The sequence below is a fragment of the Phyllobates terribilis genome, unplaced genomic scaffold (assembly GCF_046119375.1).
Source record: "Phyllobates terribilis strain yellow unplaced genomic scaffold, ASM4611937v1 Scaffold_9__5_contigs__length_417890890, whole genome shotgun sequence".
Taxonomy (NCBI): Eukaryota; Metazoa; Chordata; class Amphibia; order Anura; family Dendrobatidae; genus Phyllobates; species Phyllobates terribilis.
In genome coordinates, this window is record NW_027362769.1 from 165,378,977 (window position 1) to 165,397,424 (window position 18,448).

The following is an 18,448-nucleotide window of genomic DNA, read 5'->3' on the forward strand; positions in this document are numbered from 1 at the left end:
GTTTGTCTCATCAGGACGCAGAGCCGCTCGTCTGCAATTTCATTCCTTTGGATATTAAATTGGAAAACTGGGATGATTTACCTGGAGCCCTGCAGCAGAAGCCGAACCGATCCCTGGTAAGAGAAATCCTGGGTAAAGTGGGGTAATTAAGTCGCACTCGGGAGACGGACGAGTCCTCGGCTCTGTAGGAAGTTCCCTGCAACTAAGTTAAGCTTTATTAAACTTTTCACTGCTGCGACTGATCTCTGAGCTATATAAGTATCTCTGCATAGCGCACACGGTCTGTGGGTGCTGAGCGGTCTGTGGGTGCTGAGCGGTCTGTGGGTGCTGAGCGGTCTGTGGGTGCTGAGCGATCTGTGGGTGCTGAGCGGTCTGTGGGTGCTGAGCGGTGCGATGTGCTACGTCCTTACTCTACGGGTGCTCATTAGTGAGAGCAGGAATATTAAGGCACAGGAGCGCCAATCCTTAATATTTGAGCTTGCATAGCTGATGGCTCTATCCAAAGGGGGACCCCGGTAACCAGACACGATCACCCAGTCACTTAATAGATTGGAGAGGATCTGACTGCCGAGATCCCCCAGCAATTGTCAGAGAACTAATCCTGGACTACACCTTTAACAGGAACTCGAATGACCTACTGATTTTTTTTTTTTTTATGTTCGATACTATTTTTTGGCTTTTAAAAATGAAAAGTAGAAACGTAATACTCACACCAGCCACTAGGTTGTTTTTTTACATTTTTTTTAGACAATAACTTTCTGTTTTGTAACTAAATTCACATGAACATCAACAGCAATGAACAAACTCTGGCCCTATATTTTCCATTGAAGCATCTAATGAGTGTGTGCAAAAGGTCATTGTGCAGGAGGAGGTGAGCTGTGACATCCCCTATTGTGAATGGTGAACCCTGTGTTATCTACTGTATATAGAGGTGTTATCAGATATTGTACAGGAGGAGGAGGTGAGCTGTGACATCACCTATTGTGAATGGTGGATCCTGTGTTATCTGCTGTGTATAGAGGTGTTATCAGTCATTATACTGGAGGGGGAGGAGGTGAGCTGTGACATCACCTATTTTGAATGGTGGATCCTGTGTTATCTGCTGTGTATAGAGGTGTTATCAGTCATTGTACTGGAGGGGGAGGAGGTGAGCTGTGACATCACCTATTGTGAAAGGTGGATCCTGTGTTATCAGATGTATATGTATATATTCACATGAACATCAACAGCAATGAACAAACTCTGGCCCTATATTTTCCATTGAAGCATCTAATGAGTGTGTGCAAAAGGTCATTGTGCAGGAGGAGGTGAGCTGTGACATCCCCTATTGTGAATGGTGAACCCTGTGTTATCTACTGTATATAGAGGTGTTATCAGATATTGTACAGGAGGAGGAGGTGAGCTGTGACATCACCTATTGTGAATGGTGGATCCTGTGTTATCTGCTGTGTATAGAGGTGTTATCAGTCATTATACTGGAGGGGGAGGAGGTGAGCTGTGACATCACCTATTTTGAATGGTGGATCCTGTGTTATCTGCTGTGTATAGAGGTGTTATCAGTCATTGTACTGGAGGGGGAGGAGGTGAGCTGTGACATCACCTATTGTGAAAGGTGGATCCTGTGTTATCAGATGTATATAGAGGTGTTATCAGTCATTGTACAGGAGGAAGAGGAGGTGAGCTGTGATATCATCCATTGTGAATGGTGGATCCTGTGTTATCAGATGTATATAGAGGTGTTATCAGTCATTGTAATGCTGTCTCCAATGATGATGAGGTTTCTGAAAACTCTTCCCGAAAGGACAGGAAGTATATGAATCTGAGATATATATATGTATGTATGTGTGTGTGTATGTGTATATATATATATATATATATATATATATATATATGTATATGTATAATATTATATTTCATTGTTCAAATAAAAAAAAAGCATTTAACATAAGACCCTGATTTAAACAACAGGTATTTTTTTGATAATACATTTCCTTTACCCCCCCCTCTCCCGATTGCTATAACAGCCCATCTGGGACCCTGCAATCACATGGGCAGGATATGGGGTAACAATAAGCCTGTCCCTCTGTCGGACACTCTGGATGCTGGGGTCTTATTTATGGGGATGAATTGTCGGGATGGGAGTTTCCTCTAATCTCAGAAGCTGATCTCATGGTTGCACTGACTGCATGATGCTGAAAATAAAGCAGAAATATTCACCCTCCCCCGGTCCAGTGCCGGCTCCTCCACTGCTCAGGTGTTTTGACAGCAGCGGTGATATCACAAGTAACATAGGTAAGTCTTTACAGACCTATTACCCAGGAAGTTACTCTCTCACTGGAGCACCCTGCTTGTGCAGTCAGGTGTTTTATACGTATCGGAGTCCGGGCTGTTTCCCAGGACCGGCCGCGCACCTCCGACCACTAGAGATGGATGCAGATTAGGGCGATGATGGAGATCTGCAGAGTGAATGAGCCCACTGATCTCCCGTGCAGCCCGTATTCAGTTTCCATGGTAACTATATATTGCGGCTGTCTATGGAGAGTATATTCTCTCCATCTATGTATCTAAGAGACGGCTGGAGCCCATTCACCATCTATAATCTATAGATCCGCCGTCGTGGTTGCGCTCCCGTCCTCCCGGTGCACCGCCCCCATCCTGCGCCATCAATACGCACAAGTATGATAATAACTCAATATTAGGTGCCACATGGGGGAGGTCTACCACGAAGGTGCTCAATCAGCGTCGCCTTAAAGGGGTTCTCTGCCAATATGGATGTCTGAGAGCCCCCAAGCCTGCACCCTGATCAGATTGTCTTATAGACGTCACCAAGAGCTTGCGCCAAACACCGGGATACTCATCAAGGTTTACCTAGATTTAAGGGGCGATTCTTCTCATTTTGGAGACCCCCGCCTGGTGTAGGACATCTTACAGACAAGGCAATGCCCCCTGGGGAAGATAAAAAGGACTTCGGATTAGTTCTCCCCTAGAAGGAAGAAACGCCTTTCTCTTGTGGAAACTATTGGAGGTGTCCGCCCTACAGGTCAGCGATCGGCTCTTTATTGAGTCTTGCAGCATTAGGGGCCCGACTGCTGGGACCCCCGACCATCCTGGGGGCCCCGTACAGAATGAATAGAGCCGTATCGCTCAGGCGTAGTAATTGCTACATTCTAACGAGGCATTTCAGAGCTTCGTTCTTAGGATCTCTAGGGATCCCAGCTATTGGACCCCACAGTAATGAGCAACTTATCTCCTATCCTATATAAATAGATGATGACCGGCAAGTTGGGACAACTCATAAATCGGAAACTGCTCCAAAAAAAGAAAGACACCCAGTCTGTCTTTTGGAGAAGACTCTGGTTTGGCCAAATACCGTAAGTCATGTGGCTCTTAAAGGGCCGGACGTTTTACTTTATAGGAAAGAAGGAAGACTTTACTGTATAAGGTAACTCTCCAACAGGTGATTTGACTTTTTCCTTTTTATAGAAAATCCCGTGCATTTTTGCTACCACTTTATTTCCATTATCCCCCGGGCCGCAGACGGTGCAGCTGCTTTCTACAGGAAGCCTCAGCACGTGGAGCAGCAAGAATTAAAGGGGGTTTCCACTTTTTGGGATATTTTGTGTCATCTGATCCAACACATTTGTTTCTCATCCGTTTATTACAATGGATCGAGCTCCAGTATATACTGTACTTGTGTTGGTGGTGTCACCCGGACAAGGTGCCAAAAGATGGCACTAATTTGAACAAAGTCTCTCGCAAAAAAGTCTCGGAGTTCCTGATAAATGTCCCTAAATACTTGATCTAACGTGTGACCCTTGTCCTGTATCTTACCAGATACTTTTGTAAATAAGTTGCGATTAATAAGCCACTCCCCTTTCACACTTCAGAAGCCACGCCTCCTGCGATTCCCCCCGGGGGAAAAACAAACTATTATTAGAAAATGTATGGAAGCCTCCGCCTGTGCCACTGAAAGAGGGCGAAACTGCGGCTCCACCCCCCTCCTCCCCCATCCAGCAGTTACTGTTGTACTAAAGGTGTCCGGGAGGGGAGGAAGGCGTCACTCATCCCTAAAGTTTTATTAAGCCTCCATCTAGATCTTCACATCCCACCCCGGGTCAGGATCGAGGTCCAACTTCCATATCTTCTCCATGACTGTCGCCTTCTCCGCTGTTCTCTCCCACATCCCCGAGGATTATCGTCTGTGACCACGACCGTCCAGTCTGACAGAAGTCAAGACTTCGGGGGTCACTGCGACTGGAAAAATGTCACTTGATTGACAAGAGGAACAAAAGAGGTCCTCACACATGACGTTACCTGCAATCGTGTCACACGACATATTGTGTTTGTTCACTTTAAAGGGGTCTAAGAATTCGACAAAAAACAAAAACAAAACAGCGCCACTTCTGTGCACAGGTTGTGTCCGGTATTGCAGCTGGATTCTCTTTAAGCGATTCTGTGTTTACATTGTAGTTCAGATGAGTTTCATTACAAATCAGTTTTGTTTTGTTTCTTTTCTCCAGGGGGTCTCATACTAATTGGGGGAGGAATCGGAAGTTGACATTGGTTGCTCATTTTGTCTGCAGCAGCCACTAGTGGTGAAATGTGGTATTACACATGATCGTCCAGCCGATAGCACGGACCCCTCGGTGTGGTATCACGTATCCTGGTCGGGGGTGTGCGAAGCATTGATTTCACCCAGATGCATTATTAATCGTGTATAACATTTCATATTTCCCACCAGCAAAAGGCCACGTCCAAACCAATCCCATTATAAATGTCGCCAGTCCCAGCAGACCCGGCCGTGAGCAATGGCCGCCAGTGATCCGGCGTCTGTGCCGGGAACAATTAATTGCCTAACGAGAGCAGCACAATAGATGCGGAGCCCCCTCCCCCCGCACATTGCGGGGGTCCCTTTAAGGCTCCTATATATAGAGAAGTGTTTTTCTGGTTGTGCAGCAGATTCAGACAAGCGCTGGTAACGTCTGCTGAGGCCGAAAATAATCCCGGGTTCTGCTCCTTTTGCAAAATCTCACACCTACACGTTTCTGCGGATGCAAACGCCAAGAAGTATTTTTTTTTCTCTTTTCTCCTTCTCATTTGCAGAATTACCAACTGTGATAATTCATCAATATTCATGGCCTCCTGGTTAACACCTTCTCTCCCGGCGATAAATACACAGTTTAGAAAGTTCTGTTACCCGATTCACCCCGTCCTTCAGATGTAGCAGAGCCGAGAACGTCTCGCATTGGAGCAGATTTTGCAATTTAGTGTCCTTGTAAGATCATGGGGGGAGGTAAAATGTGGATTTACATAGGACTGCAGCTCCATTTACAGTGCAGATTACAATTGTTGGCACAGGTCTAGCAGAGCTGAGATTGCCAGTTTCTCTATCAGAAACCGGAGATGTTGCCTCGCTGAATTTGATATGTAGGAGAGATGAGTTTGTCTGCGAGTTGCACAGATGCAGAGCCAGGATTGTGCAGCGTAGCAGAGCTCAGCGCGAGTCTTGCGCTTAATATGTCCTTAGATGCATTTTTTTTTAATTACCATGGTTGAGATTGTCCAGTGTAGCCGAATCCATCACTTGTCATAAATCTGTCATTTTATTACCCGGTGTAAACGCCGCTGTTCTCCTGAATCCGGCGATGTTTTTCTTTTGTCCCTGCTCCTCTCTGTTCCGGAGATACGGCCCTTTCTTCCCTATATACAAATCCAGTCATTTCAGCCAACTGGGCGTGATCCACATGAAGACACCCATAGAGAAGAGTTGAGGACCACGCCCACTTGGCTAATGACTAGATTTTATATAAAGGGGAGATATCTCCGGAACGGAGAGGCGCAGGAAGAAGAGAAAAACGTCGTCTGATTCAGGAGAACAGCAGCGTTTACACCGGGTAATAAAATATATATTTATAGTAAATGACAGGTCGCCCCTAATTTTTCCACATTTGTGTTTGTGTAGCAGAGCTGAATTTTTCTTTTGTAAAGGGAGCGGAGTTTGACCGATTATCCTACCTTACCTGTGCAGAGATGAGCGGCATCAGGCAAACGCTTATCTCCATAGAAAAAGCTGCAGCCGCGTCATCGTCTGTCTATGGCTAGGGGGGGGGGCTACGAGCCGAGCGAGTCCAGATGCCGGACGCGGATTTCCTGCACTGACTCTGCGGCTTTTCTGCTGCAGATCCTCAGGTTCGTCAGAGAATGGAGCAGCCTGACCGCCATGAAGCAGCGGATGATCCGTAAGAGCGGCCTGATCTTCAGCAGCCCCGTGCTGGCCGCAGGAGAGCTGTCTAGGCAACAGTCAGCGAGCAGCAGCACCAAGAGGTAAGAGGCTTCACCGGGGTCATGGAGGCCAGAGCCTCGCAGGGCGTACTGAGATCACAGGAGAAAGCTGCAGCGCACGCGGGGTTATGTCAGCCATATTATTTATTTTACCGCTCATATATCACTTGGCGACTACCATTAAAGGGGCGGTAGCCCAACTTTAAAATTTATATAAGCAAAGGGTGGCTAAGAAAAATGGATACTAAACCGCCCCAGTGATGCCGCCCCTTTCTTCAGTCACCTGACACCAAGGCTCGTGATTGGCTGCAGCAGTCAGTTGACCAGATTGATGTGTCACATGACTGCTTAGACAATCCCTTTAAATTAATTTTTCAGGTTATTATCTTATACTTTTTTTATTTTAATCTTAAAGGACTAGGATTTTATTTTTTTTTTTACATTTACTATCTTTTTTTTTTTAATGCCTGCATTTCATTATGATGTGTCCCTATGACAACACTTCCTGTACAATGTGTAACCGACAGCAATGAGATCCTTGCTAGGTTCCCCAGGCCTGAAGCTACGGGGGTCACCAATTATGTCCCCAGGACCCGTTAGAGAGGGGTGGCCCCCTTTGAACATGTTGCCGTCTCCCTTGACCCTGGAACTGAAGGACAAACGATCCCAGCGTTAGAGCAGGAGCTCGGCCGTCCGCGGACACCCGCATGAGACTGACACAAAACTCTTTCCTGACCTGTTTTATATAAACGCTGCATTCCCCATAAAGTCTTTTTCTTAGAACTGTACATTTTGCTGCCCCTCTGTAATTCCTCCTGTAAAACTATAAACTGACAATTGGGCGTCACCAATCATCCTGTCAAATGCTTGTCCCCGCCCAGTCTGACACTGTCAGCCCTGATTGGATGGAGTCATAGTTTAGAAGGACACGCCCCTCTGACTGGTAACACCCACTATTCATGCTTTTCCCGGAGGAGGAACAGAGGGACAGTGATGCTTAGGGCTCTTAAATTGTGATTTTATTAGGAATATTACGTCACGCAGACAGATCAGCCGTCTCACTGAATAATATCTTTATTTAGACTTTATTACTTCTCCGGTACGTGTCTCATCGCTGCTGCAGGTGTCGCTTTCCTGTCCGGGGTGTCGCACTTTTTTTTCTTTTTTTTACGCTTTGATTAAATCTTCTGGTTGCCAAGCAACACAAGACTTGTGGCGGTGAAGAAGAAAAGGGCTAAAAATAAGAAATAAAATGTAAAAAAAAAAAAAATCTATGAAAAATCATGAAAAACACATAACCCCAAACCCATAAGCATAAATGTACATACAGGAACATCACCTGATACGGCCACGAATCATACAGGCAAGTCCTAAAGGGATCATATCTAACATACAAGCTACTACTCCCTGTTATCAGCCAGACCTATGCGTCATTTCCCAGCAGAAGTCACAACTCTGTACCGGACCCAGTAGTGCCGAGTAGACCCGATCCTGCGTGATATCTGGCGATGACCGGTGCCATCACGTTTGAACCAGGACTACCTCGCCTTACCTAGATCTTGCAGTCCTATGTAAAAATCACTAATGAAATGGATGACAATGTGGGCTCAGCTACGTCTGAGCCTCGGCGCGCACACGTCATGTCAGACACTCGGAGCTGATGTATGTTTCGTGCGTTTCCGCTCTGCAGACCCGCCGCTCCCAGCATGTGGTGGTCGCGCTCTCACCGCCCGCCGCGCCGCTCTGCAGATAGCGCACCGTCCTCCCGGCGCTAATGTCCGCGTCTTCTCGTCCCAATTAGCAGAGTCCGCTCCTCGCTATTTTCTCCCCTTAGTTAAAAATTGAAGGTGACATTTTGCAAACCAGAAAAAAAAAAATCAATATTTAAATAGAGGAATATGCGGCAGAGGCGAGCGAGCGGCCGCAGTACAGCAGCGATGATAGAGTGCCGGCGCGGCATCACACACACCACATCGCTCAGTGTAATGGGGTGACACATGCGGCTGTTGTTTGATCCGCAGGTACCTGACCAAAGAAGATGTCGCTGCCGCCTCATTAAGCAAAGTTCAGAGCAGCGGGGGAAGTGTGAGGCTTGTCAGCAGGGAGCGCACGTCGTCCGTCAAAGAAAAGGTGTCTCCGGGTGCAGCTGCGGGACCCCCCACGCGGTAAGTGCAGCGCGCGCTGACAGATGCAGCCATCAACCCCAACCTCTGCGCCGCTCTCATCATTCCTCTGACTTTTCCCTTTTTTTTCCTTTTTACGACATCGACTTTATAAAGCTTCACGTTTTGTCGTTTTTTTTTGGAAAGCAGAAGAAAAAAATATATAAATTTTTATTTTTTTTTTAAATAAAAACCAAGATGCTTGTTTTCTGCCGCACTGAACTTGTGCCGCCTGCGCTGATTGCATCCGCTGCTGCCCGCGTGCAAATAAAGCAAAATAGGAAGCACGGAATCTACATGTGAGGGATTTATAGACGGGGCAATAAAAAGACCCCTGTCCCAATGAAAGGGGGGATAACCCTAGAAAACGAAGCAGCGTGTCACACTCACTAACCGGCCAAGAGGGACGGCCGGAGCCATTTAGCGGCAGATGATTATATGTTAATATATCTTTTCATTACACATCCCCTGATACGATATGAAGATGACCTCTCTGAGCCCCCCTTGACGCGACCTCTCTGAGCCCCCCTTGACGCGACCTCTCTGGGCCCCCCTGACGCGACCTCACGGGGGGGCCCCCCTGACGCGACCTCTGGGGGGGCCCCCCTGACGCGGCCTCTCGGGGCTCCCTTGACGCGACCTCTCGGGGCCCCCCTGACGCGGCTGCTCTAGTAAATAGTTGTCTTCCCCATAATATAGCAATTCATGGAGCACTGGATTGTATGATCCCTCTATTGCTCCTCCTGGAAATGTCTGCAAAAAGTGGCCGCCGGGTGCTCGCATTTAAGCGCACACGTCCAGTCAGTGCTACTAGTGTTGGACCGTGCAGGAACACATTCTATTAAAGAGGTCATCCAGGCTAAATAAAACATTGCCCAAGGGACGGGTATGTTCAAGAATAACAAACTCGCCTGCTGGCAGCTGCCGGGATCTGGTGCAGGCTGTTCCGTGGTCAGCATAGAGACAGAAAATGGTGATGTCACTACTCCACCAGCCACTGGACCGCTGCAACCTGTGATTGACTGCAGCAGTCATATGACTTGAACAGCACACCATCTGATGTTTTATTATAATGCATTGCTCAAGGTCATCTGAGTGCTGCAGCCAATCGCAGGTCGCAGCGGTCCGATGACTGAAGGAGCGGTGACATCACGTCTTCCTGTCTCTGCGCAGAACACTGAACAGCCTGCACTGGATGCCAGTGGGTGCCGGCAGGCTGGTTTTCTATTTTATTTTATTTATTTTTTATTACACATGCCTTTCTTTGGGCAACCCCTTTTAAATAAGGAAATGAGAACATCCCGGGGTTTATTCATATATTTCCAGGAGGGATAACAGAGGTAGAGCACAATGATTTTTTCAAGTATTTACTAAAACAGACGTGAGGGCTTCTCATTAAATAACATTTTGGCTGAACATACGGCATACAACAAACGTATACATGTATATCACTGAAAGCTGCAGACAGAATCTTATCATGTATCTCTGTATACAGGGAGCTCCCCCTAGTGGTGACTGCAGACAGAATCTTATCATGCATCTCTGTATACAGGGAGCTCCCCCTAGTGGTGGCTGCTGACAGAATCTTATCATGTATCTCTGTATACAGGGATCTCCCCCTAGTGGTGGCTGCATACATAATCTTATCATGTATCTCTATATACAGGGAGCTCCCCCTAGTGGTGACTGCAGACATAATATGTTTTATCTCTGTGCAAGGGATTTGGAGCGCTCTATAAGGAATTGTGCTCCAACCACTATAAAGACACATTACGCATCTTAAGCATGACACTGTTAGGAGGTGGAGATGGTCTACAAGCCTTCTCTGGTGAGAACCATCACATCTGTACAGGTTTACAGTCTCTGGATCTAAAAAATAAATTCTTATTCACTGACCCCTAGTAGATACAAAAAAAAATAATTAAAGATTTGTAAACCCAAAGTTGATAGAAAAGCTTCAAAAAGTTTTTTCAATATTAACCATTTATTTGACCTGCTTTTTTTGTAGTGGGGGGGGGGGGGCAGCTAATAAAACTTTTTGGCTGTTCCTGGGTTGAAGCAGTGAGTTAGGGGGGGGAGTGCGGAGACGCCGGCGGAGGGAAGCAGCGGGATCAGCGCTCCGCCACTTGCATACATTACTGCGGATGAACTTGTTATGTTCGTGTCTCTGGAGACAGCAGATCTATTTAGTGTTGCTATGAGTGTGGCGAGCGCCGGCTGCGGGCGCGCAGGTATCGTTTTAATTGCTCAGTCCTCCGTGTAATGAAGTTTGCTTTTCATATTATTAACAAGCGGCCGGGCAGACGGGCGACCTGAAACCGCGCGGAAAGTTCGGCTTAATTTCCTGTTCTGGACCAAGTAATGAAGGCGAGAAACTGAGACAAAATCAATGGCTGCCAGAGAAATGATTCCCAGCAGGGAGAGGATGCGATCATCGAGCGCGGCCCCCTAAAGTGACCCCGAGTCGTCCTCACATGTGACCCCTTAAAGGGGATGTCCCACGAGGATGATGGATGTCGTAGAGCCGAGTCCCCTGCTGCTTCCGGCTGATGGGAATTTAATCCCTTAATCACTGCCCGTACGTGCTTTTATGGCGGCGTATTCTGCAGCGACATAGTAACCGAAAAAAGAAAAGATGAGCAAAACATAAAAGGATTAAATAAATTAAAATAACAAAAAGGCAAAAAAAAATGTATTATTTTATCTTTTTTTTTTTTTTTCTTCTTTCCACTTTTTTTTATTATGTTTATTAAAAATAAGATAAAAGAGAAACACAAGTAAAAATAATCAAAAACTAAGTAGATAAAAAAATTAGAATAATAATAATAAAAAAAAAATGAATTGCAGCAAACGTCAGCGGAATCGCAAATGATGAATCCGGCCTTTGCTGTATCTGTGTCTCTCTACAAGATCTCCACTTGCTGCCAGTGAATACAAGCATTGGTCCATATTCAGCCTGGACGACACTGGTGCAGAGCTCGTTACAGTGTGTCAGCGCAGATTTATCTTCATGGCATTTTTTCAGGTGATCGGAGGATCTTTGATCTGGATTAAAAGGCCAATATGAGATGTATGATTGATATGTAATAAATGGGGCCGGGTGGGACCACCAGATCGGGACGCCCCACTTAGTGCGGTCTATTTTATGGTTCAGGGGGTCCTGAGCTGGAGGTATGGGGACGGTGCCCTCTGGTTTACAGGGTGTGGTGTCTCTACAGAATATCCCACCCGCCCCGATATATATCACCATATACCCAGGAGCCGCGTAAATGAAATCTTCGCCCCCCGTCCATCTCTTCTTTCACTGTTTACAAGGTGTGAATAAATAATTCATCCGCATTCTGGTTTTACGAGGGTAAATATAGCTGACGAGCGGTGGGATATCTGCGGGGGAGGGGGCCTCGCAGTCAGACTGCGGTTAGAGCCAAATGGATGGCGACTTTAATGGAGGGCGCTCAATGGGCGACATGCACAATATCGGAAAATGAACAGTTTCTTTCTGCTCCGACTTCCTGAGCGACTCTCTGCCTCTTATTAGTTTCTCAGCGTGAAGTGGTAATAAGACGGTGATTATTCTGCCGCCGCCTCGTCCTCTTACCATCATGTTTCCAATATTAGGAGTGGAGATATAAAGGACGCTGGGCCCCCGGCGGACGCCGAAGGTAAAGGCTACCTGCAAGCGGTGGACAGCGCTGGAGTCCCTCTGTGCGTTTATTGCCAGGAGCCCTGTCCCCAGTCACCGGCCGGAAATGCGTCAGTGGCCTGGGACAATCGATTCTGCAGCCGCAAGTGTCAGGACGAGTTCCTGACCCGCTCCAGCCAGAGCTACATGAGGGCCAAAGTGTTCGAGACGGAGCACGGGGTGTGCCAGCAGTGCTGCCTGAGCGCGCACGAGCTGTTCCTGAGCGTACGGGACGCCCCCCCGAGTCAGAGGAAGGGACTGCTGGAGAGCACGTGGATGGCACAACTTCCAATAGATCAGGTAAAGCCGTCGAGAACTCGCCGGGGCGATCAGTGGTCACAAGCGGCTCATCGGATCCCCGCTGCAGGGTCACTCTGAATTCTGCCGGTTGCTCCTCAGCAGCAGATTAGGCACATGAATGACGGCAAGGTGACCGCTCAGAGACTAGTGCTAAAGAGCAACCGACAGAATGGTAAATGGCAAGAAGCCAACAAATCTACAGCAAAACTACCACTCCCAGGCGGCCACTGTCCAGGAATGGTGGGAGTCGTAGATTTGCTACTACTCGGAGAGCCCCCTGTTTTGACACACAAAATTAGCACCAATGATGTCATTCCAATAATTAGCCCATTATTACATGGTTTCCCTTTTTTATTCTGGGGAGGTAGGTTGGGGGTTTGTAGGTGGGGGAGGTGGGGGGGGCGTTGTTATAACTCTAGTGGCCACACTGTAACTCAATGCAAAAGAATAAACTGAAAACTTCAGCCTCTGTGGGAAAGTGACAGATAATCATCATTAGACGTTGCCTGATTCTTTGTTTCGGCTTCTTCTCTGATGGCTGCGCTACCTCCGCCTTGTTCAGCGATGTTTATGTTTGCATTGCAACGGCCGTCAGACGGTGGTGTTAATGGTGTCCACTGTACATCTATCTATATATATATCTATATATATAGATATATATCTATATCTATATATATCTATATATATATATATATATATATATATACAGTACAGACCAAAAGTTTAGACACACCTTCTCATTTAAAGATTTTTCTATATTTTCATGACTATGAAAATTGTACATTCACACTGAAGGCATCAAAACTATGAATTAACACATGTGGAATTATATACTTAACAAAAAAGTGTGAAACAACTAAAAATATGTCTTATATTCTAGGTTCTTCAAAGTAGCCACCTTTTGCTTTGATGACTGCTTTGCACACTCTTGGCATTCTCTTGATGAGCTTCAAGAGGTAGTTACCGGAAATGGTTTTCACTTCACAGGTGTGCCCTGTCAGGTTTAATAAGTGGGATTTCTTGCCTTATAAATGGGGTTGGGACCATCAGTTGTGTTGTGCAGAATTCAGGTGGATACACAGCTGATAGTCCTACTGAATAGACTGTTAGCTGCTTTTTTCTTGCCATAATACAAATTCTAAGTAAAGAAAAACGAGTGGCCATCATTACTTTAAGAAATGAAGGTCAGTCAGTCCAAAAAATTGGGAAAACTTTGATAGTGCCCCCAAGTGCAGTTGCTAAAACCATCAAGCGCTACAAAGAAACTGGCTCACATGAGGACCGCCCCATAAAAGGAAGACCAAGAGTCACCTCTGCTTCTGAGGATAAGTTTATCCGAGTCACCAGCCTCAGAAATCGCAGGTTAACAGCAGCTCAGATTAGAGACCAGGTCAATGCCACACAGAGTTCTAGCAGCAGACACATCTCTACAACAACTGTTAAGAGGAGACTTTGTGCAGCAGGCCTTCATGGTAAAATAGCTGCTAGGAAACCACTGCTAAGGACAGACAACATGCAGAAGAGACTTGTTTGGGCTAAAGAACACAAGGAATGGACATTAGACCAGTGGAAATCTGTGCTTTGGTCTGATGAGTCCAAATTTGAGATCTTTGGTTCCAACCACCGTGTCTTTGTGCGACGCAGAAAAGGTGAACGGATGGACTCTACATGCCTGGTTCCCACCGTGAAGCATGGAGGAGGAGGTGTGATGGTGTGGGGGTGCTTTGCTGGTGACACTGTTGGGGATTTATTCAAAATTGAAGGCATACTGAACCAGCATGGCTACCACAGCATCTTGCAGCGGCATGCTATTCCATCCGGTTTGCGTTTAGTTGGACCATCATTTATTTTTCAACAGGACAATGACCCCAAACACACCTCCAGGCTGTGTAAGGGCTATTTGACCAAGAAGGAGAGTGATGGGGGGCTACACCAGATGACCTGGCCTCCACAGTCACCAGACCTGAACCCAATCGAGATGGTTTGGGGTGAGCTGGACCGCAGAGTGAAGGCAAAAGGGCCAACAAGTGCTAAGCATCTCTGGGAACTCCTTCAAGATTGATGGAAGACCATTTCCGGTGACTACCTCTTGAAGCTCATCAAGAGAATGCCAAGAGTGTGCAAAGCAGTCATCAAAGCAAAAGGTGGCTACTTTGAAGAACCTAGAATATAAGACATATTTTTAGTTGTTTCACACTTTTTTGTTAAGTATATAATTCCACATGTGTTAATTCATAGTTTTGATGCATTCAGTGTGAATGTACAATTTTCATAGTCATGAAAATACAGAAAAATCTTTAAATGAGAAGGTGTGTCCAAACTTTTGGTGTGTACTGTGTATATATATATAGATAGATAGATAGATACATGACCGCGAGTCGTCCAGATTTCGCCCTGTAACCGCTTGATCTTTCCTCGCAGTTAAATGAGCTGATCCGGACCCCCACAGAGGGGCAGTTCTGGCAAGTGGACCACATCAGACCCGTGTACGGCGGGGGAGGACAGTGTGCGCTGGATAACCTGCAGACCCTGTGCACCGTGTGTCACCGAGAGGTAAGGCCCTGCGCTGCGTGTAACGTATGGAGAGATGTAGCAGAGCCAACATAAGTCATTATATCATCGCAACACATAATCGGAGGCTTTACATAGGACTGCAGGTAAAGGTACATAAAAGATGGCAGCGCTTGTCCAGCCAGGTCTCCATTCACAAGGGCGCAAGACGGGACCTCGCTGTCAAGAGTTATGAGGTCCAAATTTCTCCAGATAGGAGTACCCCTATAATTCTGAGCGGTAAGAACAATGCAGCTCCCAATGACAAACTCAGCTCTGCTAAATCACTGTCACCAAATGGAAGAACAATATGTATAACTGGATAGACGGTTTTCTACCTTAAATTGTCGGTATTTTCTCTCCTGATGTATAAAACATAGGACCACTTCTCCGACATTTTAGAAATGTCATTAGTCACTGACCCCCGCGACCCGCCGTCGGGGGGTAATCTGCAGGATGATAGAAATTAATTAACTACTGAAATTGAATTTCTGATTTATCCGTCAAGAAATCTGAGCTTCCCGGGGTCAGTGTTGTCCTGTGACCCCCATATCGCTTTCCATACACAGCCCCCAGCCGGGAAGATGTAGAAGAGACGGAGCAGCTCCTGTAATGGGAAATGATGGTCTGCTGTCAGCCGGCTGCTCGGCTCCGTCTGATCATTTCCAGGGAGTGTTATAGAGTCCGCACATAAAGGGCAGTTGTCGGCGGACTTGGTGTACCCACTGCTCGCTGTTTAAGACCTCTGCTTGCTGTCGTCCTCTGTTCGGGCAGACGATTCATTATTTGTGAACTTTGAAAAAGACGCAACATTTTTCTGCAAATGTTTTCCAGTCGACCCCTGGAGTGATTTTTTCGTACACCAGTAATTTGCGCACGAATGTCAGCTGTGTGGGGTTTTTTGCTCTATGAAGATGCAAAAATGGTAAGAGCCATAAAGAGGTTTTTTTTTTTTATTATTTTGCACAAAATTTTTGAACTGCCTGCGCCACTTTTAAGGATTTGACACTAAAAAAGGCAACTAATACAAGACCAAAAAGAAAAGTGTCTTATAAAAAGACCTTGCAAATGATGAATCTGGTCCATCGACGTTTGTCTTGCTACATAACGCACTAATGCAGCCGCCTGGAACGAGTCCTGCAGCCGTGTCCATATCTAAAAATCGGAGAGTTCCTTTAAAACTGAATTAAAGGGGTTTTCTCATTTACTGTGATATGGATTCCCCGTCCATGTCGGCCGGGCGGGGATCACTAGTCACTTCTACCTTGCTCCATATACAAGCGACGCGCGTCATGGCCAATATCGTGGTTAAAACGGCAGCAGAATTGCAGATGGCTCTGCACCCGTGTCCATTCCAGTGACAGCGCTGCGATCCGGTGATGACGTGTGCACAGCGCTCACTCAGCAACCACTATCACTACTACCACCATCATTGTCCCTAGGGTCTTTTATGTGCTATCCACCAATTTACACCCCAGAAGTGGAGGCTGTCCTTCTCTCCTCGGATTCCCTGCTGGAGTGATATGTCCGCTCTCTAATTGGGGTGTTTTATTAATATTTTTCTGGCCGCTCTTCTGCTGCCTCATTATCTGCCTTTTTCTAATTTCTGGATATTCTCAATCACTAATGAGGCAATTTGGGTGAGCGGCAGCAGACTGTCCGCCGAGATAACTGCCTGATGACAACCTCAGAAGCTCCCGAGGAGCCGCTGATGAGGCACTCGATGGGCGCCGCTGCCAAAAGCTGCCGGCTCATCCTACTTCACAGTCATTACAGGATCCCGCGGACTCTCGTAGTCAGTGCATTGTATGGATCCTCCGCTGCCGGTATAACGGGTTCTCCTTGAGTCTCACCGGCAATGCTCAACAGTGCAGCGTCCTCCATTAAACCTCTCGCTTGTGGCTTCTCCTCCGTCTCTTCATATTGCCTTATGTCTATAGCACTGACGTAGTCCATGGCGCAGTGCACAGATTGTCCCCTAGGTCATGGTGTCTGGTCGTTCACATTTTATGGCCACAAAAACTCCCGTGCCGATATCCGGACTGGAGGGGATGTGATATTTGGGGCAGGTTTGGGTCCGACACATTTATCTTTAGTTTATCTCATTAGAATCGTTTCGCTTTGAAGCTTCTTCTCGTTTCCTTAAAGACAAACTGTAAAAAGTGTGTGTGAGCTGGCGGGCGAGGCGACGAGGCGCCCCAGGGTGCGAGGAGAGGTGCAAATGTTGGGATCAAGGGGCTTCAATACACGGTCACCTGGCACCGGGTGTAATTTATAGGCACCAACATGGATAATCTGATGGGATTGTGCAGGATCAGGGAAAATTTTCTTTAGTTTTCTAGGAATAGGTTTTGCAGCCGAGCCTGATTCTAGTGAAGGTGCAATACCAGACACAGCCATAGATAAGAGTGGCACTGTTCATCCGAGGAAAAAACAAACAAACAATATTTGTGTTCTATCAATCTTCGCTGAAGTAATTAATAATCCTCAGCTCCAGTCTATAACAATCAGATCTTTTCTGTCTTTGCAGAGAACAGCTCAACAAGCAAAAGAGAGGAGTCGATCCAAGAAACTTTCCATGGCCTCCAAGTATGGATCGGATATCACCAAATTCTTTACCAAAGCCTAACCTGTCCCCTTGTTGTGATGTATCAGTCTTATTCTTGATTTCTCACCCTCTGAATTATAGATAAAATAAAGGAGATTTGTTTTATTAAAGTGATTTTCATAAGAAAAACTAACACAACCTGGGCAATGTTCTGTGTCCATGCCCTGATGCTAGCAGCTCTCCCTTCCCCTCTCCCAGCAGGAATCCCAGCACAATCCCCTAATTAATGACCGTGGAGTCGAGAGATAGTCGGTAGAGGAATGTTTGTACCAATGACGTCCTGGACCCACAAAGGGAGAGATCGGCAGCCATTAGGTTTCCTCCTCTCCATAGACGCATAAACATATGTGACTGATATCAGAGGAGCTGATGCATTCTGAGACAAGAGGATCTGTTCCTTTAAGGATCATATTAAAAACCTGTAATATATGATCCCCATTACCTATAACCCACAATCGTCGTCACTCGCTCTTTACGACGGAAAAGAAAATCGTCGGCAATAAAAAATGTTCAGTTAATAAAATGCTCTAAATAATTAATGAAGAAAAAACCCTAATGATGAAAAGACGAGATAATAATAGAAACGCCCCGACGAGAAGATTCCTCATCACCGGCAGAGAATTATTGTTACTATGCTCCGAATATCCGAGGTGACGCTCGGCTCACGGGGAGGGCGAGAACAGCGCCAATTATCACATCCAAAAAGCAGGGGGATTCATAGCAAAGCAGCTGACGTGTGTGTGATTAGAATATACTGCGTGTGCGGTGTTTATATGCATTTGCACCATCGCATGGTCCCTGTAAATACACACCAGCATTTTGGCCCCCGGATGAAGCCTCCATTCTATCCTTCCCCTTCCTGCA

The 18,448-nt window shown here is 46.4% G+C and overlaps 2 protein-coding genes across 2 annotated transcripts in view; one reads left to right on the forward strand and one right to left on the reverse strand.

The window, feature by feature from the left end:
• ZRANB3 (zinc finger RANBP2-type containing 3) overlaps window positions 1–17,673 on the forward strand; it is a 254,297-nt gene extending 236,624 nt beyond the window's left edge. The window contains exons 16-21 of the mRNA XM_073647276.1: window positions 15–116; window positions 6,182–6,324; window positions 8,304–8,447; window positions 12,063–12,426; window positions 14,848–14,979; window positions 17,507–17,673. Of these exons, the coding sequence (XP_073503377.1) occupies window positions 15–116; window positions 6,182–6,324; window positions 8,304–8,447; window positions 12,063–12,426; window positions 14,848–14,979; window positions 17,507–17,605 (984 nt within the window). The 3' untranslated portion in view covers window positions 17,606–17,673. The remainder of the gene's footprint in view (window positions 1–14; window positions 117–6,181; window positions 6,325–8,303; window positions 8,448–12,062; window positions 12,427–14,847; window positions 14,980–17,506) is intronic.
• RAB3GAP1 (RAB3 GTPase activating protein catalytic subunit 1) overlaps window positions 7,373–18,448 on the reverse strand; it is a 152,018-nt gene continuing 140,942 nt past the window's right edge. The window contains exon 26 of the mRNA XM_073647279.1: window positions 7,373–7,516. The gene's annotated coding sequence lies outside the window, so the exon portion shown is untranslated. The remainder of the gene's footprint in view (window positions 7,517–18,448) is intronic.